We start from the raw sequence: 25,213 nt of genomic DNA on the forward strand, positions 1-25,213 counted from the left end.
CACCTGGCTCCTTGGAGCTCTCCCCTGCAGGGTGGCTTCTCAGGGGCCAAGCTCAGCAGAGCCGAAGGGCCTTGTCTGTGCCGCAGCCGAGCCCGTCTGATTTGCTGGCTCTGGCTGGGGTTATTCGTGGCTGGGGATTTTAGAGCTTGGCCTGGGTGTGGGAAGCAGGTATGAGGGCCCTTGACCTTTGTTACCTACCTGCAGCGCTGGAACCAGCACACCTGCTGGATGCAGTTTTCTGCGGCAGGGGTTCAGGGTGAATGCCACCACGTGCCAGGGGCTGGCAGCCCAGGGCCAGCAGGTCAGTTTCCTGCAGTGTCAGTTTTCAAAAGGGCAGTTAATTCCAAACCTTATTTTTATTTTAAAACAAACATGGATCTGTTATGGTGTAGAACACGAAAATTTCCATGAATCTTAAAACTTGGGACGTGGAAGAAATTCTGTGCTCCCGGCAGGCGGCATCCTGCACCTGCTCTCCTCCGCCATCAGGAAAGGCGGGAGCACTTCCTGACGTCTTTTGGGACAGCTGGGCTCCGGGGCCAGTGGAAAATGCAGGTTTCCTGTAGGTCTTCGGGCTCCTTCCTGCACTGGGACACCGGGAGCTTTCCCTGAAGGAGAGCCCAGGGAAAGGGGAGAGGGACCCAGAGGAGAAGTTGCTCTTTCACTTCTGATACGCTCCTGCTCTCATTCGCATGGCATTGTCCTTAAACCCAGTTCGGATGTCCCTCCTGGCCCCCTGAGCCCTCTCTCACGGCATAACGGCCGTCCTAAGTGGCACTTATATCTGCCCCACATGCTCCCAGGGTCAAGTGTAAGGCCTGCCTCGGAGCAGGTGCTACAAGAATGTGTTGAGTTAAACACAGTTGAGGGAATGTGGGTGATGACTTTGAAAATGGGACTTGAGGAATGCCCACGTGCGAGGTGAACAGGAAGGCACGAGGCCTGGTGCGCTTGCGGGAGCAGAGGGTGGAGGGTGCCAGGCCCAAGCAAGCGCTGGGAGAGCCCCGTACTGACGCGGGAGGAGGCTGGGCCGGGCGCCAGAGGGGTGACGCCGGACCCCTGGAGCCCCATGGGCTGAAGACCGGCGGCGTCTTGCCCGGGCTCTGTACGAGGCGGGTGGCCCGGCAGAAACACGGGGAAGGGACGCTCTTGGGGGATCTGAGCGAGAAGTGAGGCCCAGTGGACGGGAAGACGCTCTGGGATTTGCCACTGACGGGCTGCGAGCCCCTGAAGGACGAAGATGGAGCCAGGGGCTGAGCTTGGGCCGCCGCACCCCCCGAGGACCTGCGCTCCCCGGACCTCTGCAGATGTGGACACAGGCCGCTTACATTGCCACGACATCTGGGCCAGGGGTATGAGCCGCTTTACTGGTGACAACACTGAGGCTCGGAAGCACTATACAGAACTCACCCCAAGCTCAGAACGCGAGCAGAGGCGGTGCCCACCCAGGAGCGGGGCCCGGGGGGTGCAGCGGGGACGGGCTGAGGAGCCCAGCCCTTGGGACCGTGGGCCCCTTCTGTCCACCTGGGATCCAGGCCACCCGGTTGGTTCTCCGAGGCCCAGGTGTGGTCGTGTTTGCTGCTCCGGCCACAGCTTCTCCGGACTCCGCCCCGGGGCAGAGCTGGCCCCCTTGGCGCACCTCCCAAGGATTCCTTACCCCCCAAAAAGCCCAGGAATGTCATTAAAAACAATTAAAGCCCCAGTCGTATGGAAAACAGAAGAATCAGGCATTGGTGTAATTCAATTTAAAGTTTTATGGGATGACAAATGCGTGGAGGGTGGCTGGGAGGAGGAACGTAAAGCTTCCTGGCAGGCCCCTTGTCACTTTTACGGTTTCTCATTGTTGCAGGACTGGGTGGTTAATAACCAGGGTTAGTTTGTGAGGTCGCAGTGGAGGGGTGGGGCCTTCGCTGGGCCGAGTGGTAGAAACTGAATCCCTTCCTCCCCGGGTGCCCACCACGTGGCAGGTATCGAGAAGGGGGCCGGCAGTGAGCAGAATGACCCAGCCTGCCCATAGGCCGCTGTCCGCCCGGCGCGGGAGCCCCCCAGAAGGGAGCCAGACGTGCAGGCACGTGGTGGGAATGACGATGAGGCCGTGAGGAGCACTGTCGGGGCTCCAGGACCCTGGACTGGGGCCTGGACTGGTGTGGGGCGGGACTGGGGAGGTGGGCAAGGTGCACGCTGGGCCCAGGGGTGACTGACCACTGGGAACGCAGCCTGGCCGGGCGCTTGGGGCAGGGCGGGCCTCCCGGAGAAGGTAGACACGCAGCCAGGCAGAGCCCCACTCCGTCTCTGACCCTGGAGCTCGGTCTGTGGGTCCCCAGGCTCCTTTTCTTAGGGGGTGTTTCTCATGTCTACGCAGGGACCCCCAGAGAGGAAGGTCTCCCCGGCTCTCCTCCTCCCCAGGGAGTAGTTGGCTTTAGTTAGGCCCCAGTGGGATGTTTGCATGGAACAGAGCCCACCTCTGAGCGGCCAGCACTGTCCCCCAAGACAAGGCCAGGCGGGAGGAGAGTGGCCCGTGCTGCTAGGGCCCAGTTCCTGGCACTGGTGCCCAGGGGGCAGTGGGCCCAGGAGCAGAGCCAGGGCAGAGAGGGGCCTGGCCTGACCTCCTACGGTGTGTCACCCTCCCTGGGAGCACGCCCTGGAGGCCGCTGGGCCTGGCAGGGTCGCGGTGCGGAGGAGCTTTCGCCACTTTGCCTTGGGGTGAAGTGGCGGCAGCAGGGACCCCGAGGAGCTGCCGTCCTAGTGATCTGACCGCTGGGCAGCAGTTAAAGAGCCTGCAGTGCCGGTGCCGGTGCCGTCTGAGAGGAGGCCTCTCCCAGCACTGCTGGAAGGGTGTGAGCTGGCAGTTGGGAAGACCTAGTGAAACTGAAGCTGTGCTCCCCACGCCACAGTTTTCTGTCCCGATACCTGCTCGGGGATGCTCTGTGTGCGTGTGTGGGCTGACGCTACAGGAATGGCCACCGCAGCATCGTTCACAGCGGCCCACGTGTCCATCAGTAAGGGCGCAGATAAATAAAAGGTGGCGTTTTCATGTACAGGAGTACTATGCAGCAGTCAGAAAGAATAACCTGGATAGATTGTACGAATAGATAGATCAGTGTCTACGTAAATATACAGATGAATATACAGAGATGGATCTATATACAGATACGTCTCCCAATATGAATAGATGTCAAAACCACAATACAGAGGAAGAAGACAAGTATTTGGATTTTTTTTTTTTTTTTTTTTTTTTTTGCAGTACGTGGGCCTCTCACTGTTGTGGCCTCTCCCGTTGCGGAGCACAGGCTCCGGACGCGCAGGCTCAGCGGCCGTGGCTCATGGGCCCAGCCGCTCCGCGGCATGTGGGATCTTCCCGGACCGGGGCACGAACCTGTGTCCCCTGCATCGGCAGGCGGACTCTCAACCACTGTGCCACCAGGGAAGCCCTGAATTAAACACTAATAGGGCACCGTTGTAGAAAATAACAATCGGTACTATCCAGGATGCACACATGGCTGTAAATGTATACAATGGGACACATGAGGAGTTCATGAAGGTGATTACTCCAGGGGAGGTGAGGCGAGGGACAGGACTGGGGCCTTCAACTGGACATCAAGACAAAGTACAAGTGACAGACTCACAGAGGTCAATTCCAGTGGTGGGAACACAGGTAGTTACTACATCACTTGACTCCCTGTACCTTTTTGAATGGTTGTCATTTCTGTACAAAAATAAGCGGGTGGGAACTGAGTCCCCAGGGCCCGTCTGCTCCCCACTCCTGCAGCCTCCACAGCTCACGCCGCTTTCTCCCCGAGCAGCATCCCGAGTTTGGCTTTTCTGTGCAAGATGCAATTAACGCATTAGGCGGGGGAAGTCTTATCTGTGCCCGGCCCAGCTCAAAGAAGAGGGAGAAATAAGAGCAGCCAAATTGAAGTCTTATTAAACCAAATTGGTTAGGTCTGATGGAGCCAAACCTAGACGGATCTTTAAAAGCTTATTTCATTTTTCCCTCCGGTCTGAACCTCTTTGAATTGAAGTAACTGATCCTGGTGTAAGCTTATTAGTGTCAACCTTGTGTGTTTCTTTTCCTCTCCAATTTACATTTTATTAAGTAATGATGAAGTTGCAAGGCCTCGACCCTCGCCTTTGGCACAGCCAGGAGCTTCCAGGCTCATTAATGGAACGAAAACGGATAATGGGGGTCCAATCTCATTACAGCCAGGACCATTATTACAGAAATCTCTGCACATCAGAAAGACTGCTAAACCCCTTCTTTCCAGCATCTGTTGATGCTGGAGGGTGTCAGGGGGCCCCAGACCTGCTGTTCCTTTGCAGGAGGCTGCAGTGGTGTTGGCCCATCCGTTTCTTACCCTACAGAAGGAACGCTGCCAGGGAGCTCGCTCGTGGGGTGAAGTGTACTGTGCACTCCATGGTGGGGTCGATGCGTGTGATGTGGTGTAAGAATAGGGGCTTTCAGGGTGGGCACATCCAGATGTGGTGGGCACATGCCTTACCCTCTGGGCCTCAGTTCCCTGGTCTGTAAATTGCGGTCACTGTTACCACTTGGACAGTTGTTGGGCGAACGGTAAGGACCAGCTCATCACTTGGTGAGCCTTCAGCAGATGTGTCTCTCCTCTGCCTTCTGTGCCGGCCGATGGTGAAATTGTGAGGTCTCCGTCCTGTGGCTGGGTGCCTGCTCTTCCACACATGCTGCTCTGGAGAGCAGAGACGAATGCCTGGTGAACCCCACCTCGGGTCACTTGTAGGCCGGTGTTCATTGGCCTCGGAAAGAGCCCCGGTCATCGTGAGCCCAGCATCCTGCCGAGTGCTCCACATGCTGGAAACCACAGTGCGGATGCTCGGAAGACGCGCGTCAGGCCTGGGGGCAGTTGGGGCATTTGTTTGCTCTCCCACCTAGTCAGTCACAGACCTCCACGGAGGGCCTGTCCTGTGCTGGGGCCCTGCCACCCAGAGACGGGCGCCAAGGGTGGCCGGAGGGGGCGGAGCAGCTGAGAAGTCAGGTCTGAAACTGACCACTGCGCCTGGCCAGGGCAGGAGAGAGGGGCTGGGCACCCTGCCTCTGCCCTCCCGGCTCTAGAGGACGCCCCGACTCCCCGGCTTCTTCACGGGAATGGCCTTTCTGGGTTTGCGCCCGGGCGAGTGGGGGGCAGCCACCCCGCGGCCCTGGCTCTGCATGGTGGTGCGCTTTCTGCTCAGCTGCTCGGGTGGTCGGGAGACAGGCTGGGATGTCAGGCCTGCCCCGCGGTCCCAGCACTTATTGTCCCAAGTCTCAGCCTGTTTGCTTTGTGACCTTGGAGACATCGAAAACCTCTTTCTTCATCCATAAAATTGAATGTAAAAATATTGACCTACCTCGTTGGGTTTTTATGAAGAATAACCGACCCAGATGATGGGAAAACTTCTTTGTTAATCAGAAAGGGCTAAACTGCTTAGCAAGCATGAACTTGAGTTTGAAAAATGGTTTGCTTGCTTGATGTATTCCTTCTTCCCTCCTCCTTGGGCCCATCCTCCCTCCCCAGAAGTGCCTGGTGCCGGGGAGACGGGAAGAGGCCCTGCAGGCAGCCAGCCCTCCTGGGAGCTGAGCTCAGGGGGGCCGGCCTGCTGATCCCAAGCGGAAGGCCTTCCTGTCCCGCTCGACGGCATCCCTCCCCCCCGCCAGCCGGCTTCTCTGTTGTCACTGTTGGCGACCTCAGCCCTGCTTCTCCCCTGCTTGGAAGGCGCCTCACCCTGGGGTGGTCTGGGACCTCTAACTGCCCATCCAGCCTCGGGGCCAGTCTTGCCCCCCGCGCAGGTGTGGAGCTCCACGAGCCTTTGAGGATGTGTAGGTCCCGGGCCAGGACTGGAACTCCCTGGGGCAGGGACGGTGCTGCACCTGTTTACACCACACGTGTGTGGTGAGGTCTATCTGTCAGGCGCTGTGCCGGGCACTAGAGATGTGAATGGGGAAAACAAAAACAAAGCCCCTGCCTCGTGGAGGCCGCATCCCATACGGGAGAGAGTCAGTGAGCAGATACGTAATATGTCGGGGGTGGAGAGCACTGAATAAAAGGAAACAAGCAAAAGAAGACAGAGGAATGGGGCCGTGGTCCTGTCTTACTGGGTTGCAGGGTGGGGGGGCGGGTCAAGGATGGATAAACATTTGAGCAGAGACAGGAAGGAAATGAGGGAATGAGAAATGTGGCTCTCTGGGGGAAGAGCATCCTGGTCAGAGGCCCTGGCAAGTGCAAAGGCCGTGGGGTAGGAGCCTGGCGTGTCTGGGGAGCAGGAAGGGTCGTGTGACTGAGGTGACGTGGGTGGGGGTGGAGCAGTCCTAGCAAATAAAACCAGGGCAACAGCAGGGGCCGACTGTGAGGCCCAGTCAGAGTGCAGACGTGAGCGTTTGCGGAGCGAGCTGGAAGGCAGGGAGGGCGCAGGGCACGACGACCCTCACGGTCAGGGGGGCCGGCTGTGGGGGGTGGGGCGGGGGGCGCAGCGGAGGGGCCCGGGTGCTGGGCCTGTGTGGGAGGTAAAGCCTCCTGGGTCTTCTGAGGACGGGCCCGGCGACGAGGGTCACGCAGGATCAGGGAGCACGGAAGTGGCGCTTCCGAGGAGGACGGGGCTGTAGGGCAGTCCAGGAGGAGCTTAGCGTGGGTCTCCTCCGCGCAGCCTGCCCTTCCCTCGTGTGTCTCCCGACGCCTCCTGCCCTCTGAGCTCTCGGCTGCCCTCAGGCTGGGTGCTGGACGTGCCTGTTACCCCCGCCTCCACCGCCCATCCTGCTGCTGCTGCAGAAAGAACCCGAGTGTCCTCCTTGCTGGCTTCCCGCCTTCCTTTCCTGCCCCCCGGCCCCGCACCACGCAGCCAAGTGACCTTGCGAAGTGACCATTGGAGCGCGTCCTCCCTTTGCTCAGCCCCGGGCCACCACCGCCGGGACGACTGTTGTCCTTCTCATGGTGCAGGCGCTGGCCCCACTCCCCTGGCCACCTCTTTTCCTGCCCGCCTTGGGGCCTCGGGCCCGCGCCGCTCTTCCTGTGCCTGGAGCCCCTGCGGGTGGTCCCTTCTCCTCCATCTGGACTGAGCTTCAGTGCCACCTCCTCAGGGAAGCCCTCCCTGACCACCCAGGAGTCATTAGGTCCCCAGTTAGTCCCCCTCACAGCACCTCCCCGTGGTCTTAGGATTCTGCCTCTATTAGCTGATGGTTTAACTAACATCCCTCGACCTGCAAGCGGTCAGTTCCATAAGATCAAATCTGTGTCCGCCGCCCCTGGGCCGTTCCAGGGCCTGGGCCGGAGCTTGAGGGAAGGTGGGTGACACGTGGTGAGTGGGCGTGTGGATGGCGCCTCGGCCCCTCCACGTGGGTCTTAGTGAGGATTTGGTGTGGGAGTCGAGCCGGAGCGTCTCTCAAAGTTGCCAAGAAAATGACAGGAGAACCTGTTCTTCCCGCCCTTAAGCTGGTGAAACCATCCCCATCTCCTTAGTGTCCTCAGTGGGATCTCGTGTCCCTGATGTGGACCCGGGGGAGCTTGGTGGCCGATGGCGTGCTGCCCCGCTGCCCGTCCCCGTCCTGATCTGTTTCACAATTTCCTGTCTGGGCCCAAAAATCTTGATTTGCGCAGTTAGTTGTCTTGCTGCTCTTCACGGCGCCCTCTTAGGGCATCTTTATTATTTCAGTCCTAAGAACATGAGCTCCATGGGGAAGAGAACATGCTTTGAATAGCGCCTGCTTGACCCTGGGCCTGGGGGGCCGGGGGGACCATCAGGTGGCACGAGGCCCTGGCCACCCTCAGGGGAGGCTCGTGAACACGCGGGCCCCACTCAGGCCCCTGCGGGTCTGGACTCCGAGCTCGTGCTCTGCCAGCTGTGCTCTCGCCATGAGGGGCGCGTCTCTTCTCCCTCCTGAGGGGCTGCCATGGGCCGGCTCTGTCAGCAGCCCTCCGTGCAGCACAGGTGGAGCCTGGCCCTGTCCTCAGGGTCTAGGAGGGGAGACAGACACATCTGATGGACAGAAATGGAGAAGTAGACAGTGCCGAATGGTGGAGAAGACGTGTGTCCACTGCGCGGACACATCCGCTGGGTGGACGTGCACTGGTGCTCAATTTACCTGGCGGAGGCAAGCGCTCACTGTCCTGTGACCCAGCAGCTCTCGTCCAGGCCTGGGTCCTGCAGCCCTGTCCCCACCCCTGCACCCGTAGGACTCCTACGTAGGAGGGGACCCGTCACACGACACCCAGCAGAAAACTGGAGACGACCCAGGGGCTCGTGGATGGGAGACTGGACGGGGGCCTGTGTGCACCGTGAGATGCACGGCGTCACGACAGCTAAGCTGCAGGTGCAGGCAGCACGGGCACCAACTCCAAGTTCAGAATCTCACAAAACAAAGCAAGTTATCGATTAGACACATGTACTACATATGTGGTAAACCTCTACACAATGATAGACATGTATCAATAAAAAGAAAAGGCATGTTACATGCCAAATTCAAGAGAGCAGTTCCCTCCGGCGGGGGGGCAGGCAGGAGATCTGGCTGGGGGAGGAGCACGTGGGGAGACAGACGTTGATGGTGATGTTTTGGTTTGTATTGTAATTTAAGTCAGTAAATGCACGGAGGCAGGGACTGACAGAGCTGCCGGCCAGCTTCAGAGCCAGCCGGGGAGAACAACCAGCTCTGTCCAGAGTGGGCAGTGAGGAGGCGCCTTGGGAGCTGGGGTTTAGGGATGGATGGGAATTTGCCAGGTGGAGGTAGTCCCAGGGGGAGGAGCCTCAGGGGCAAAGCTCAGAGGCGTGTCTGCCGGGAAAATGTCGAGCCTCCGCAGCGGGGGCTTAAGCGGTGCGAAGAGCTGTCGAGTGGGCCATGGGGTGGGAGGTTCCAGGGAAGGCCGCTCGCACTCTCGGGGGAGCCAGGCCAGCAGGAGTCTTGGTGGGGCAGCAGAGGGGGTGCCCTGGGTGGGGGCACTGATCCCCCGTGGAATTTCAGTTGATCAAAGGGTCTTCCTCCTCACGACAGTTCCACCCACAAGGTTTGAAAGTCACGCTGTAGGAGATGGGAACCCTTGTAGAGGCTGGTGCCGAGGAATGACTTCATCAGACGTGTTAGGGGGCTGGCCTGGAGGGGCCCCGGGGTTGAGGACCAGGGGACAGCTCCCGGCTCGGGGGGAGGAGGCCTCACTGGGTCCTGCCTCGCTGGGCAGACGCTTAGTGTAAGATAATATTCTCCGGTTACTCTGAGGTGCATTCCTGAAAACCTTAGTTTCCCGTTGCCCTTACAGACCATTTCAGAGATGTTTTATGTTTCTCTTTGATTGATCTTGGCTGTGGCTTTTGACACTGTGCTTCTCACTTTCTCTGCCCCCTGACCTCCTGGTTAGGTCGTTAATGGTCTTTAAACAAACATTTAAGTATCAGGCTCTCCAGGAAAGGACTGGGCTCCTGCGGCTCATGTCAGCACAGCACCCCCTTTATGGGGAGAAAACGGGGGTTCCGCACACCCGACTTCACAGACGGGGTGCTCGCGACCTGAAGGTCAGAGTTGTCTTTGGTGTGATGATTTTTGATGGCGGGTTTTCTGAAATCGATTTCACGTTTCTCTGCTGCGCTAACCAGAGGTCCCGGCACAGATTTGATCTTATCACTGCGACGTGGATCTTGGTGTAGACGTTTGTTCATTTTGTGAACGTTTGTTGGGGCCTTTTCTGTGTCTGTTCCTGATTTAGCAACCGTGGGTGCAGAAATGTGCTGGTGTGTTGGTCGGTGTGATGGTTTGGAAACAGGTCAGGCGCTCCTTTGGCATCGCTCCTGTGACGTCCGGCCCGCTCCCCCACGGCAGGGCCTCCCCCCACCCCCGCCTCTGCACCTGCGGGGCCCCCCATTTAGAGTGGACTTTCTCTGGCCTCCGCACAGCTGGTTCTTACAGTGGGGTCTCGACTCAGACAGGGGCTCCGCAGAGATCTATCTCCCTGACCTCTGACGGCAAACAGCCCGACGCTCCCTCCCCCCGGGCCGCCTCCAGCGTCACCAGGGGTTGTTTCCTCTGGAGCGTCTCATAAGCAGTATACAGATTATGGTGGTATTAGTTGCATGTATCGATCCACACAAATGTCATGTGTCAGTTTTATGTATATTAATGTAAATTCTGTTAGTATTGATCTATTTGTAACGTTGTTGCTGTTTCTGGACGCTGAGCCCTTTGAAAGCGCAGCTGGCTCTGCCCCACGCGCGGCACACAGCAGCCCCAGGGGACCGTGTGTCTGGTCAGTGAAGAGCCACTCTGCCCTGGAGAAGCCCGCCGGCTGGCAGCGGGCAGGTCCAGAGCAGGCGGTGTGGGTCAGGAGGGGCCGGGGCGGCACTGAGGAGAGACGGCGAGTCCTGCCCACGGGGGTCTGGGCAGGCTTTGCAGAGCAGGGGTGTTTGTCCTGCACTTTCCAGGCAGCCGGGCATGGCTTGGCCAGCGTGGGGCTGGCAGGGAAGCAAACCTAAACAGAGGGCTGGGGAAGGAAGCGTGGGGTGGGGCCTGGGGGTGGAGCAGGAGCGGGGACCCCGGTGGTGCTGGATGAGCTGCCGTCAGCGCTGCCTGCGGCCCGGCCTGGGCGCCCTGTGAGCCTGGCGCCACGTTTGCAGGGTGGAGCCTGCTCCGTGCAGGGGGCATCTGACTGGGTGCCGGTGAGTGTCGATGGCGCCGGGGTGGGGGCTTCTCCAGCTGGAGCCCCCCAGCCTTGAGGCTCGGCCTCAGACCTCCCTCTCTTGCTCCCGACCAGGTGGTGAGGAAGGTGAAGTCCATGCAGATGTTCCACACACCCGTCACCTCTGCTGTGCAGGGGGACCGGCTGGGCATCTGTGTCACCCAGTTCGACCCCAAGCTGCTGGAGCGTGGCCTGGTGTGCGCCCCCGAGTCCCTGCACACGGTCCATGCAGCCCTCATCTCCGTGGAGAAGATCCAGTATTTCCGGGGATCCCTGCAGACCAAGGCCAAGTTCCACATCACCGTGGGCCACGAGACGGTCATGGGCCGGGTGATGTTCTTCAGCCCCGCCCCCGACAGCTTCGACCATGAGCCCGTGCTGGACTCCTTCGACTTCTCCCAGGAGTACCTCTTCCAGGAGCGGTACCTGTGCCCGGGCTCGGTGCCGGCCGAGACGGACGGTGGTGAGGCCGACAGGAGGGTGGGCCAGGCCTCCGAAGGCCGCTGCCCCCGGCAGCAGTGGGCCCTCGTGGAATTCGAGAAGCCCGTCACCTGCCCGCGGCTGTGCCTGGTGATTGGCTCCAGGCTGGACACGGACATCCACGCCAACACATGCCGGCTGGCCTTCCACGGCATCCTGCTCCACGGTCTGGAAGAGAAGAACTATGCCGAGAGCGCCCTGCCCAGGCTGCGAGTGTACAAGCTGAAGCACAAGCACGGCATCGTGGAGCGGGTAAGCAGCCTTCCCCCTGCCCCCGCCCACCGCCCTGCCTGGTCTGACGGCCAGGAAGGCCCTGGAGACCTGGCTGCAGCACCTGTGGTCTCCAGACAGGGAGCCAGGCGGGAGTGGCCTGCGTCCTCTCTGCCACTTAGAGCCAGGCTGACACGCAGGCGGGGCCCCTGAACCTGCCTGGCCCGCCTGGTCAGTGCCGGTGGTTCCTTGGGCACCCCCCGACCCCCGTCATCTGTGCCTGCGGCCCTGCATGGGAGCCCATGCCTACCGGACCACAGGTGAATGGGTGGACAAACACGCAGGCCTCACTGTCCCTGTGGCGTATGCTCGTGGGGGTCAGGGATGGCAGTGGGTGGTCCTGGGGCTCAACCAGGTTCCACTGACTCAGGGCAGCAGTGCTGAGACCCCAGTGTCGGGAGCTCAGGTCCGTGTGGGGTCTGCCCTGAGGCCCTCAACAGGCCCTGTGGTTCTGATCCTCATGCAGCAGACGAGGGTCACCCCTCCCGGTCCAGCCCTGGGTCAGCATGGGCGCCGGGTGACAGGCGGAGGCGTCCAGGGCCTGACGGTGGGTGTGCCGGGGTTTCCACCTCTCACGCCCTCTGGTCTCGCCCCCTCCCCTGGGCCCCCGGGTGTTCCCCTCCCACCCCTGGCTGCTCAGGCCCTGCGCCCCTTCCTCTCCAGCCCCGTGGGGAGATGAGAAGACGCCCTTCCTTACCCACTCGCAGGTCCAGATGCAGGATCCTCAGCCCCGTGGGCTTGGGCATAGCCCTGCGGCCCAGCCAGCGGAGCCAGGGCTCCTGTGTTGCCTCATGCACACCCTGGAGCTGGTGCACACGGCTGCCCTCCGCTAAGTTGCTCACTCTGTGGGCCCCGGTTTCCTCATTTCTAAAAATCATATGGACGTGGGACTTCCCTGGTGGCGCAGTGGTTAAGAATCCGCCTGCCAGTGCAGGGGACACGGGTCCGAGCCCTGGTCTGGGAAGATCCCACACGCCACAGAGCAACTAAGCCCACGAGCTACAACTACTGAACCCACGTGCCACAACTGCTGAGCCCACGAGCCACAACTACTGAAACCCACGTACCTAGAGCCTGTGCTCTGCAACAAGAAAAGCCACGACAATGAGAAGCCCGTGCACTGCAACGAAGAGTAGCCCCCGCTCGCCGCAACTAGAGAAAGCCTGCATTCAGCAACGAAGACCCAACACAAACAAAAATCAATCAGTCAATCACTTGGATGGAGGTGGGCAAATGAGGGCTCATGCCTGGGATAGTAAATGCCCTGCACCGCCCCACGCCTCCGACTGCTGCCACAGCCCGGGCCCAGCAGCCCCACCCTCCCCCCAGCCCTGGCAGCTTGCGTAGTTCCACCCACATCACTAGGAAACAGAGCTGTTGCACCAACTCCCACTCACTTACCTCTCCAGGCCACCAGGATGAAGACAGCACTGCACCCTCGCGTGCATGGTGGGCCCAAGGCGTGGCGGGCACAGGCAGGCCGGCGGGCTGGGCGGGGGCTGTCAGGGGACCCGGGCGGGGGCGAGCAGAGGACCGGGCACGGCAGGTCTCCCGCCGAGGCCACAGGGAACCAGCGTGCAGGGGCTCCAGGCCTGCTGGACGGGCCCCTGCAGGCCAGGTGTCGGGTGAGTCTCTTCCCCTCAGTTTCCTTGCTGGAAAAATGGGGGCCGTGCTCCCCACCTCTCAGGGCAGTAGAAGGAGGGGAGGCCGCTGCGTGTGAAGTGCCAGCGCAGAGCGCTGGGCTCGGTGCTGTTCACTTGGACTTCCCTCATGGCGCGGCGGCCCGGACTACCAGATGGCTGGACCTTTCTCTCCCCCGTGGTGGGGTCAGGCTGGGCGTGCCGGCCACCCTGGGCCTGGCATCCACTGGCGCCGGACAGGGAAGGCCTGAGGGCATGGCCAGAGGAGCCTGTGGCCTCTGCCCAACCAAGGGTAAACACGCAGACGCCACCAGGAGCGCTGGCCGGCTTTGAAGTCTGAAGCGGCACTGCCTGCCAGCTCCCAGCTCTCCCCGCTCCACTGCTGATGGCTTTTTAGACATGCCTGGGGCACCGGGTGCGGGCCGGCCTGTGACTGCCTCTGGTCAGCGCGGGTTCCTCGCTGTCCGGCAACGCCTGGCGGAAGCATTGCTGGGGTCCAGCCGGCCACTCGGCCAGCTCTGCTGCCCCTTGTCCCCGACTCCACTCCCAGGCTGCTCAAGGGACAGAGGTTCTTCCTGCAGCAGAGGCCGAGTGGGCCCTCCCCTGGGGAAATGCGATGGCTGCCCAAGTGTGCTGGCCCAAACCCAGGCCTCTCTCCTGCCGTCCAAACAGCGTCTGACAGCCAAGACTCTCCCCCAGCTGCCGAAATGCTTATTGGCCCCCCTTTGAAAATTGCCGTTTTTGTTGCTGTATAGATTCAGGGTCAAGGCAGCTGGACACGGTGGAAAGAGCTGGCTCTGGATCTGATGTACTGAGCAGGTGCTGCTGCCTCGGCCCGGCCGTGGACCAGTCCCACCCCTCCCCCACCCCCAGAACCCGTCGCTTCTTTAACGGAGCTGGTGGGGAGTTGACTTGACGCGACCACGCGTGCGAGGGCCTGGTGTGAAGTGTGAGCCTGGCGTGCAGTGAGCGCCCAGCAAAGAGTTAGTCTCCCTTTTTCTCCAGGAGAACGCAGCTGCCTCTGGGGACAGTGCCTTTGTGCCTCCTCGTCAGCACCGGCAGGGACTTTGTCTGCGTTGGTGCCTGGTGACAGGAACAGAAAGAGGGAGGGAGGCTCCATGCGTCAGGGTCGTGGGCCGCCGGGCTCGTCACTGCCAGGCCGGGTGCCCGCTCGGTGCTGGGCAGGCCCAGTTTTGAGGAAGACGACCTGGTCGGCCTGGGAGCGGGCGTGGCACGGTCCCCCTTGGGTGACGCCCAGAGCCTGGCTGCCCGAGGCCTCCCGACCTGGGCCTCTGGAACTCGCTTGACCAAATGAAACAACTTGAAGGCTAATGTCCGTTCCTGGGTTTGCACCAGGAGATTACAAGGGGTTGATCGTTGCCCCCCAGTGTACTTGGGCATCAGACACGCCTCGCCCTGTGCTGGGGGAGGAAGAGATGCAGCCTTGGCAATGGATGAGGCTGGGCATCGTCGTCCAGGGACCTGGGAGCTGTTGTTCCCGGTGACTCCAAGGGCCCATTCGCGGCAGAGGTCTCCCCCGGCTCCCGTCCTTCACGGGTTGGATAACTCGCTCTCGACGTTCTGGGGGTGCCTAGAGGAGCCCCCGCCGCGGGTACTGCTTCTGTCGTTCTCCCAGCTTCATATTCTGCTCATCGAGGCTCTGGCCTCTGGGCAGTTGTCCTGCTGCCAGGTCTCAGTTGTTCTTGGCAGCACCAGCGCCCTTCATCCTAGCCACAGCCTTTTCCAGAGGAAGGAACTGAGGTTCAGAGAAGCCCCGTGCCCCAGACTGCAGAGCTGGAGGAGATGCATCAGGGCCCCAGCCTTGCCAGCCCTCTCTGCTCAGGGCTCCGCTTCACAGCCAGCTGCCCCTGTCTCCTTGCTGCCACTTCTCCAATTTGAATTAGAATAGTCGCTTCAGAACTTGGGCAATTCCCAAGCCTCATCACGGCAGCCGGCCCTGAGAGAGACACACACGTGTAATGACATAATTACGTGCGCCGCCAGCCAAGTCCCCACTCAGAGGCCGGGGACAGAGGGGCTTCGCCTGGTGTGGAGGTAAGGGCCCAGGCTCTGTGAGCGGCAGTGACTGCACTTGGGGAATTCGGCCTCCAGCCACCAAAGGCCAAGAGACGAAGCGGACAGCTCACGCAGACGGCGCGCGTTCCCCTCGGAGCTATGGCTGTAACTGTGGTGGCTCAGCGTCGCTCCCGGGGAGCTGCCGCCTGCAGGTTCCACGTGCGTTGCCTTTGGCTCCTCGTCACAGGGGTGGGTTCAGAAGGAAAGCCTCCGTCTAGTCTCAGAAGGTCTTCCCTTGTGGATGTGCTGGTGCGTCTGATCTCTGAGGTCTCTGCCTTGGCTGGAAGAGTCATCTGGAGAGGAACTCAACCCTCAGGGCCACGCACGTTCCGGAGACGGAGGGGCTGAGCTTCACCATTCGCAGCCCAGGACAGATGCCGCCTCTGGTCTTCCTGTAGCACTGCAGAGGCCTCCCCTCTGACCAGCGTCATGAAATGAGGGCTCCTGCAGCAGCCGTTCGCTGAGCCCCTCTCACAGCCACACCTCCTGTAACTGCCGGGGGGGGGCGGTGTTCCGGGGGCTCAGAAAATGTGCACCTGCCACTCCCGCCAGTCCTGCACGCTCCTGCGGGGACGTTGCAAAGGCCTGGCTGGCTGGGGTTTGAGTTTCCACTGTGCTCCTGGCTCTGGCATTCGCGACCCGCTCAGATCTCATCCCTGAGCTCAGCTCTGACCTCTGCAAAGTGGCCGTGGAAATCCCTTGCAGACAAGGGCTCTGCGAGGGCTCAGTGGGACCCACTGGTGCCTCAGTCCTCACAGGCTGGGGTCTCCGAGGGGCTGGGGGTCGGGGGTCTCCAAGGGCTCTCCTCCCAGCGACAGGCGGTCTCAGCAGCCAGGCTGACCTTGGGACCAGCCTGTGGCTGTGGGGAACGTGGAATGGCTGGTCCAGAACCATTGGGTCGGTTCAGCCGAAGTCCTGGCACCTGCTGGACCAGGCTGGGCTCCTGGCGAGGCTGGGACAGAGTTCCACGTGCAGGCCATCCTGGCGGGGGGTACAGATGGGGGTCCCGTGAAAGCGATGGGGCCACCCTTCACCATTTGGGGCTGGTGACGTCTGCTCACCTCGACTCCCCTGTGCTGAGGTCGAAGGAGCTGCCTCCATTCAGTTCACCCTGCAGCCTTGCGGGATGCCCTGCAGCGGCAGCGGGGACACCCACAGACCGTGAGGTGCGGGGGGCCGAGCCAGGTCCGTCCCCCGAGGGGAGCCCTGTGAGTCTGGAGGACAAGGAGGAGGTCTCATGTGGGGACGAGACTGTGAATTACAAAGGGCTGTGCAAGTGGGAATGATGATTCTTATCATTGCCTGTATCCGATTCATCCATCACTGGGGAGAGGAGGAATGCACGTACCTTTCATCTAGCGCTATGAATCAAACAGAATAGGATATGCTTTTCCAAAAGGTTTTTAGGGTAAACGGGACAGTTTCTGCTTTTCAAAACAATCCATCCATTTGGCCCTTGGCCAAATCGTGGCATCTTGGGCAGAAGCAAGATGTTTCTGAGCCTGGCCCCCGGGGGGCCCCAGGAGCAGGTCCCACCACTGGCAGCACGTCCGGCCTCCACGCGGCCTCCCGAGCTGGTACCTGGTCGGACTCCATGCAGCTGCCCCAGGCCGACGCACAGGGCCGGGAGGGCAGGAGGAAGCCTCCCCAGTCTCTCCCGTGGCCCCCAGTGGGACCCGGCATACTGAGGCCTGGTAGAGCTGGTCTTTACACATGCGTGTGCACACACGCCCCCTTCCCTTCTCTCTGCACAGAGGCCTGGCACCTTCCTGGCACAGGCCCTGGAAAGGAGCCAGGCAGGTCCAGGGAGGCCTGCACCTGAGCCGCCGGAGGCCAGGGCTGGCGGGACTCACACATCGCCCGCCCCAAGCTCAAGCCCTTGGGAGAAGGTTCCAGAGGAACACAGCTTGCGGCGAAGCCAGGGTTGCCCCAGGCCAACTTCCTCACACTCACGTGTGCCTCTGCTCAGCCTGGGCCTCCACACGGACAGCCACGAGGCAGGGGAAACGGGGCTCTAGCAGGGAGAGCCGTGGGGGCACTGCGGAGGTGGGGCCGCGGTCTGTGGGGTGGACGTGGGCCAGGCCAGGGAGGGGCCCTAGGCTGTGACACACGTGCGTGTGGGAAGCGGGACGGCAGAGGCCGGGTTCTCAGAGCCTCCTCGGTGCGGGGGATGCTGGAGAGAGGGTGGGGCAGGCTCGGGAGTGGGTGCCACCCCCTCAGCCTGCAGTGCCGTGAAGGCTTTCCTGAGGAGCGCTGCCCGCTTGGGGACAGGTGGGCGGGCAGCCATGCAGAGGCGGGCAGCTGCGGACTCTCGTCACCTCTGCCCATGGGCTCTGTGGCCGTGGACGGGCAGTGCCTCCTCCTCCCATCTGTCAGGTGGGAAAGTGCCACGTGGACGAGCTGAGCGTCTCCAGCCAACCAAGTGCCCACAGCTGGCCTGGTGCAGCCCAGGCTCAGCAGGTGTCCGTGGCGGGGGGCAGTGGCGAGAGGGCCTGGGCATCACCCGTGACATGGGCGGACCACCTGGGCAGTGTGGCAGCCCAACCTTTCCCAGGCACTAATGCTCTCTCCGGGGCTGGGTGTGGGCACAGGTGATGGACGACTACAGTGTGATCGGCCGCTCCCTGTTCAAAAAGGAGACCAACATCCAGCTCTTCGTGGGGCTCAAGGTGCACCTGTCCACTGGGGAGCTGGGGGTCATTGCCAGCGCCTTCGGCCAGAGCGGCAAGTTCAAGGTCCACATCCCTGGTGAGTGTCGTCATTTTTTTCTGCTCACGGGAGCCGTGCAGGGAAGGTGGAGACGGCACCCAAACACTGGCCCTCGGCTCAGGGCCTAGGCCCCGCCCACGCCAGCGTCACGGGCTCAGCCCACATGGCATCGTGGCTTCTGGTCCCGCCACCTGTGGCTGGAAAGCCAGCGTGTGTCCTGGAGGAGCCTGGTGTGGACCCAGCATCTGGTCCGACCGCCCACTGCGCCATCCCGTGGCCTGTGCATGGACGGGACGGTGCTGCTCTAACAGGCGGTTCCGAGGGGCACGGTTGGTGAGGGAGACCACCAGGGCTGGCACACGGCCCCCGAGCCAGAGGGTTTCCCAGGACGTGCGTTGCCACCTCCTTTCCTGCCTCCCGCTCGGTTTGAGCTGGGACTTGTCTACGGCGGGGTCGAAGTGCACGTCCGCTGCTGGGACGGAGCGCCCAGGTGTCCTCAGCTCCACCCCGTCCCTCCTCGCAGCCCCGCTTCCTGAGGTCCCGCTGGCCAGGTGTGGTGGCCGTGGTCGGGGAGGGGCAGAGGGAACCCGTGCAGGAGGTGTGGACCGTGAGCCGAGCCCGAGGAGAGGGCCGCGGGCCGCCGGGGGATCCCGGGAAGAGGGGCAGCTGAGTAGGGCCTGGCCACAGGGAGGGGGGAGCCCCGCAGAGAGGGAGACGCGGAGGCCCTGGGGACGGAGCGGGGGCCTGCAGAGCCCCGGGGCAGGCGAGGACGGGCCCGAGGGGTGCTTCCGGTAGCGGATCCGTGGGGTGCACACGCGTGCCTTCACACCCGCACGTGGCTGTGCTGCTTGGAGCTGCGGGACTAGGGGATGGGAAGCCGCGGGCGGGCTGCATCTGGTGGGCATGGGGCCTCGGAGCACGGCTCCTCCGGCGGACTCTCCGTGTGGGGTGGTGCCCGCCGGCTGGGAAGCAGGGTCCTCTCCTGAGAGCCTGGCCCAGCTGCTGCCTCGTGAGTCCCCCTCTGCCCCTCGCGAGGGAGGGCAGTGGTCAGCAGAGGCCCGCTTCCTGAGGCCTCTACCGAGGCGGGAGCCCCGTCACGGATGAGGGACCCCGGGCAGGCAGGGGTACCCGTGGGAGTCCAGCCACAACACCGGGCTTCAGGCTCCCATCCTGTCCTCCCCGCTGTCCCTTGGCCGCTCCTGTTCGTCACTTCAGCCAGACTGGACCCCAGGGAGCACGTGCAGGCCCGTGTCCAGACCTCAGTCCCCAGGGCCCCAGCCTGCACATGTGGGGCCCTCTGGGCACTGGGGGGTGAGAGCCAAGCTGCCTGGGGGGAGAGGCCCACCCCGGGCGCCCGCCCACCAGGCCTCGGGGCCCTGCTGGTCCACACAGAGGGACGGAGGGCGGCGCCCGTGTCCTCCCCGGGGTGGACGGCGTCATGCCGACCTTGCCCTGCTCCCCCTCCTCTAGCCCGAGGCGGACTCAGAGCTGGGTGTCCCAGAGCAGGAACGTGGGCGGAGGCGTGTTTGGGGCCCTGGGTACTGGGGTGGGGCGGGGGGCCGTGGTGACGCTGCTTCGGGCAACTCGAGTTCACATTCCTGCCGTAGGTCAGTGTTGCCTTTTAATAGGTCTGCTTCCTGTTTGTGGCTCTTAAGCTTTTTATTAAATATAACTGGTCAGATTCCTTCATCCCACCCACTCCCACTCCCGCCCTCCCCACCCTCCACCGACCCTGCTTGTCTTTTCCTGCCATCCCTCCCCTAAAGAATTACTTTTAACCTTTTTGAAGTGCTAATTGGGAAAGAATCTTCAGTAACCCGGACGCCCAGTGCCAGGTGGCGCAGCAGCAGGACTTGTGGCCCAAGTTGGGGACGAGCCGGGTCGGGAGCCCGGGGTTTTGGGGCCGCGCACTTGTCGGCCCCCGGAGCAGGGGGCGTCTGGGGGCCCGCAGACCGTGGACGGGGCGGCGTTCAGCGTGGCGTACGGGACTCCCGCTGGCTCTGCAGGACAGCCGTCCAGAACGGCAACTGAGGAGCCTTCCGGGTGTCCTCCCCTGCCCCGCCCGCAGGCCCAGGTGCACTGGGGCCTCTCACCTCGGAGGCAAGGCCCACAGGGCCAAGCCGGGGTGTCAGAGGCCGGTGGCAGGTGATAGGGAGTGGGGGCAGCGTGGTAACAGGGACCATGGCTCGGGCCTTGCTGCTCCCACGCGATGGGACGCAGGCCCAGGAGTCAGACTTCATCTGGTTCCATTTTTGTGGAAAATTTCCTGATTGAAAACTAAAACTGTCTGAACTCAACAAAACCCGCCTTTGGGCTGGGTTTGGCCATAGTGACTTGTGACTCCTACTTGAATTTCGGGAAGGACACTTGGGCCTCGGGTTCAGGAGTCCAAACTGAGCCGCAATAAGGGAGCAGTGTCTTATGGAGCCGTCACTGCTGGCTCTGAGACAAGGGTCCTGAGCCTCGAAGTCAGACGAGCTAGAGGGACGACCCCATCCTGACGCCCAGGGAGCCTTCCCAGAAAGTCCTGGGCGGCCTCAAGGTTGGAAGGCCCCACGTTCACACAACTGCTCCCTTCAAGAGGGTTGTCTCCGTTTGTAAGGCCCGGGGGCCGGAAGCCCTACGAGACGAGTTGGGGACCCGCCGGGCAGCACTGCTGGTGACGAGGGTGGTGAGAGGATGTTGCTGGACAGGGACGGCTCCTCCGGACAGACCTGCCTCTCTCCTGGCACCGCACCGCTGGCATCGGGTGGCCCTCTGCCGGTGCCTCTGAGCGACCCAGAGTGCCTGCGCTGTGCGGCCAGCGCCCCGAAGGGTGTGAGCAAGCTGAGCGGGGGCAGGGGGTGGCGTGGAGACGTGGCAGGGGCCACTCGCGGCAGGGGCCGCTCGGGGAGCGGGGCCTGGGGGTCCACCAGAGGCAGGTCTTGAGTAAGAGGCTGACTTCATTTGATTCGCGATTTTTAAACGACCCCCTGGAAAATGGTTTAAGGAAGGCTGGAGGGGAAGCGGGATGGCAGAAGTCTGCTGCAGTGCACAAGTGACTGTGAGGTCTGTGTCGTGTGCGTCGGAAGCCCAGGAAGGCTTCCCGGGGGAGGGGACGGTCAATCAGAATCCTGCCCCATCCGTGGACCTCCTCAGGCCAAGCACGAGGAGGCGGCCGCGCTCCAGGCCTGAGTGTGTGGGCGTGTTTGGGAAGCACAGCAAGAGCAGTGGGAAGGGCCACAAGCAGGGGCTGCGGAGGGCATGAGGGCCAGGCCTGGGTCACCGAGTTGGGAGCCAGCGTGGTCCTGAGGTTCCCCGCGGGGCGTAGCACAGCCTCAGCTCTCCATGCCCCCACCGGGTGTCACCACCCCGTTCTCACACTGTCCCTAAGGACACGCGCAGCTCTGCACAGCAGACGGGCAGCTCTCTGGTCTGGGATGCTCGGGGTCCTGCTGGCCCTGCACCAGCCCTAGCCTGGGTCCCAACACCCACAAGGAGAGCCCCGTCCTGTCTCCACAGGCCCAGCTCAGAGACACCACGAGACTGCAGCGCCCCCGGGCCGGCGCCGGCCAGGCGTCCAGGGCTCGGGACCAGGTGTTCGCTTGCGTCCCCGTCGCATGTCTTAGGGAGGGAGACAGCCTTGGGAACAAGACCCGTAGACGAGCTTAGCAGCGTGGCTGGAGCCCTGCCCACCACCGGCCTGGCCTTGTGCCTGCTTCGTCCAGCGTCCGGCGAAGCAGTGCTGTGGGCAGACGCCCTTGCCCTGCACCTTGCAGCATCGGGAGCACGAGGGCCGGCCCTCGCGGGAGGTGGCCGCAGCCCAGGCGAGCTCTGGAGGAGATGGGAGTTGGAGCTGGGCCTCTAGGACTCCCCGCAGGCTTCGCACCTGGTCCCGCCTCCAGCTCGGCTGCAGCAGGTCGGGGTGGACAGCCGTGCAAACAAGATCGGGGGAAGCCGTCTGTGGTTTGTTTATTTATTTATTTATATTTGGCTGTGTTGGGTCTTCGTTGCTGTGCCCGGGCTTTTCTCTAGTTGCAGTGAGCGGGGGCTACTCTTCGTTGCGGTGCGCAGGCTTCTCATCGCAGTGGCTTCTCTTGTTGGGAGCACGGGCTCTAGAGTGCGGGCTCAGTAGTTGTGGCGCACGGGCTTAGTTGCTCCGCGGCATGTGGGATCTTCCCGGACCAGGGCTCGAACCCGTGTCCTCTGCATTGGTAGGCGGATTCTTAACCACTGTGCCACCAGAGAAGTCCCTGTGGTTTATTTTTAAGAAAGAGGAGTTTAAGCAACAGCCACTGTCCGGGTGGTGGACAGTGGTCTCTGGATGTGGTCGCTCAGCTGAGGACCCTGCAGGCCAGGCCGCCTCCCCACAGGCCTCCCATGTTCCGACCCCACTCAGGCGGGCAGCTCACTGCATTCAGAGCCTCCATTTCCCTCTGGTGAAATGGGGGTAGTCATCCAGTTGCAAGGGGCTGTGAGGATCAGGCCAGTGCACAAAGCCACCCTGATGGCCTGCCACGTGTGTGCGCTGAGTCCTGGGAGCACAGGCCCCACCGGGCACAGGCTGCAGGCCGAGGCCACCAGGTCCTGTGGTCAGCCACCACTCAGCTCCACACAGCACAGCCACGATAGAGTCAGGTCTTCCTGTTTTTCAAGAGAGTCTGAGAATCTGGGTCTTTGCGTGACATCTCCCTGTTCTCAAACATGGGCCCCGTACCTGGCCTCCGTCGGTCCAGGCCCTTGACGCGCCGCCTCTTCCTCCTGCTGCAGCCCTCGCCCTGCTTCCCTGAAGGGTACGCGGAGGTTCAGAGGATCTGGATGCCTGGCCCAGCAGACCCTGGAGTCCCCAGATGGAAGTGGGCGCTTCTCACAGGCGCTGCTCCACTGAGAGGCTTCTGGAAACCCAGGGAGGAGGGAAAGTGTAAACTCACCTTGGTGCCAAAGGGCGGGGCGGCAAAGAGTCCTGGTTGTGGGTATTGTCGTGTTCCCATAATAGGCCTTGGGACAGCGGGCCTTTCGGCTGCATGTTCCCTCTGAGGTTTAAAATGAAACTGGTTTTCTTTTCCTGTAAAATGTGTTCTCCACACACACATCCCCAGCCACCCAGTCGCGCCTGCAGGCTCTGCTTGGAGCGGATTCTTGGGCAACCTCAAGAACCTGTGCTTGGGACCCTACCCCCTGGGGGCAGCCCCCGCCAGGACCACTCCGGCTTTTACTGAAAATACTGGCGGGCTGGGGTTTGTGCGGGCTTGGCATCCCTGCCCGTCCTGGGAGGTCGGAAGCAGTATGCCTTCAAAGAGCAAGAGCTCTGGAGTCCACCAGACCCGAGCTGAAATCCTGGCTGAGCCTCGGTTTCCTCGACTGTAAGGTGGGTTTTTGTGAGGGTTTTTCTTCCCAACTTTTTGAATAACTTCAAGCGTATGGAAAAGTTGAAAGAAGAGTTTATTGAACACTCATGTTCCTCGGGTTGCACACCTGTCGGCACTCTGTCACGTTTGCTCTCCATGTGCTGACCCGCCCGGACGCCGGCTGTGGAGGTGCAGCTGCCCCCGCACTTCATCTTGCGCCCCTGAGGACTGGGCATCTCCCACGCAGCCATGGTCCACCCTGGCTTGAGACCGAGGTACGGCCCATTGTCTGGTTTCCCCGGCGCTTCCAGGAGTGCCCTGCAGAGCCCTTCCCTGGAGGAGGACTTGGGTTGAGGAGCACGCCCTGCATCTGGTGGTGGTGTCCCCTGGAAGAGCCCCAGTTTCCCCGCGTGGGTGACGAGGGTGTGAGCAGGTGAAGGCAGCCACGGCTGACGTTCAAAGTCATGTTTGAAAAGAATCAGAACACGAAGTTGTACATGCCACGTCCTCTCGACCACGTAAAAAGCAGCTTTGCAGAGAAAAGAAGGAAGAAACCAGGTGAAAACATTAACGACGGGACTGTGGGAGACTTTTTCCCTTTTTGTTTTTCTTTTGACACGCAGATTTCGTTGAATGAGCCTGGTGCGTCCACAGCTCTGGGCCAAAGGCATGGAGACTCCCCCGCCCTACTCAGATCCTGGGTGCCAGGCCCCGGCTGGGTCCTAAACCCAAGCTCAGACCCAAGGCCCACCCTCAGCCACCCTCAGCTGCTCGGTCCCCCGGTGGGCCAGCTGTATCACGGGGGCAGACCCCCCCCCAGGCCACCACCATCTGACAGCCCACGGGAGGGAGCCAAGGCTTGGAGGCCTTCTCCGGGCCTGAAAGGATGGGTCACCCTGAGCCCCAAGGCCAGGGCCCGTGTTGGGCCCATGCCCCGCGTCCGAGGGCCGGCACCGTCCAAGGAAGGCAGGTGGGCTGCACCCCAGCCGGCGGGCGGCTCAGAGGGGAGCGAGGGAGCTCTGTGAGAGGCCAGGGAGGGGCTGGCCGGGCTCGCTGCAGGCGGGGGACACTGAGGGGGGTTGGGCAGAGGAGGCCAGGATCTGAGGCATGTGCGGACAGTGGTCAGGGAGGCTGCAAACCCCCCGTGGAGCCCTGGAGAGTTCACAGCGGGCTCCAGAGAGCAGGCGGGGTGGGAGCCTCGGGCTGCCCTCTGTCCCCGGCCCCAGGCCGGCTGCCACCCAGCTGTGGGCTGGCTCACTCCGACGGCTGCCTTCTGCCCGGACAGCCCGGCCCACTTCAGCCCCACGGGGGCCCGAAGCCGGCTTTGTCGGGGCAGCGACCCTGAGGTGAGGGGACCCTTCCCAGGTGGTCACTGACCTCCCGCTAGGTCCTGTCACCAGCTGGCCACGGAGATTCTGGAAAGCAGCTCAGTTGGGAGAAAAGCGGGTTGGAGAGAGTTGGGTGAAAGTCGAGGTTTCAGAAAATCCCTATAAAATGAAAACAGACCATCCGTCTGTCTCACAGGCGTCTCACCCGACAGTGGCCTTTGTGGCTTTCAGCCCCCCACCCCGTCCGTGGGTAAGCAGCTCTGAAACCCAGTGCAGAGCCAGCTCGGGCTGCCAGCCGCCCACCGCTGCCTCTCCTGGAAGCCAGCCTGATGGAGGGGGACCTTCACCAAGCGCAGGGAGCACTTGGGGTGTCTTTTCTCCCCCAAAAGAATGGCCAACCTCCTCCCCTTTGGCCATTGAAGCATTTCAAAGCAATTGTAAAAATTATATGAACCCCATCGAAGAACTGTTACAACAATGTTTATACCCAGTATTTGAAACAAAGACAATGATATTATAAATAATTGTAGATGATGAAGATAGGCAAGAAAAAATAACATCATTAAAAGAATTTTACAAGACGGACCGTTCACGAAGACGGATGGAGTAACACAATACGTTAAAAATATCTGCAATTAACATAAACATGGCACAGTGTACAGAAACCATCTGCCGACCAGCCTCACCCTGGGCATGGTCCCTTGTCATCCACATGGGCCGTGCCA

At 61.7% G+C, this 25,213-nt stretch overlaps 1 protein-coding gene across 5 annotated transcripts in view; it reads left to right on the plus strand.

The window, feature by feature from the left end:
- The window catches only part of EEFSEC (eukaryotic elongation factor, selenocysteine-tRNA specific), a gene marked incomplete at its 5' end in the record, with an annotated part of 151,017 nt that overhangs the window by 111,376 nt on the left and 14,428 nt on the right, over window positions 1–25,213 (plus strand). For 2 of the 5 annotated variants that reach the window (XM_079712125.1, XM_079712127.1), the window contains 2 exons: window positions 10,734–11,390; window positions 17,716–17,872. In XM_079712125.1, the coding sequence (XP_079568251.1) occupies window positions 10,734–11,390; window positions 17,716–17,872 (814 nt within the window). Of the gene's footprint in view, window positions 1–10,733; window positions 11,391–17,715; window positions 17,882–25,213 lie in introns of all 5 variants that reach the window. The other 3 variants (XM_079712128.1, XM_079712129.1, XM_079712126.1) reach the window with 2 other exon arrangements.

This window comes from Hyperoodon ampullatus, assembly GCF_949752795.1.
Source record: "Hyperoodon ampullatus genome assembly, chromosome: 10".
In the NCBI taxonomy this organism is placed as follows: Eukaryota; Metazoa; Chordata; class Mammalia; order Artiodactyla; family Ziphiidae; genus Hyperoodon; species Hyperoodon ampullatus.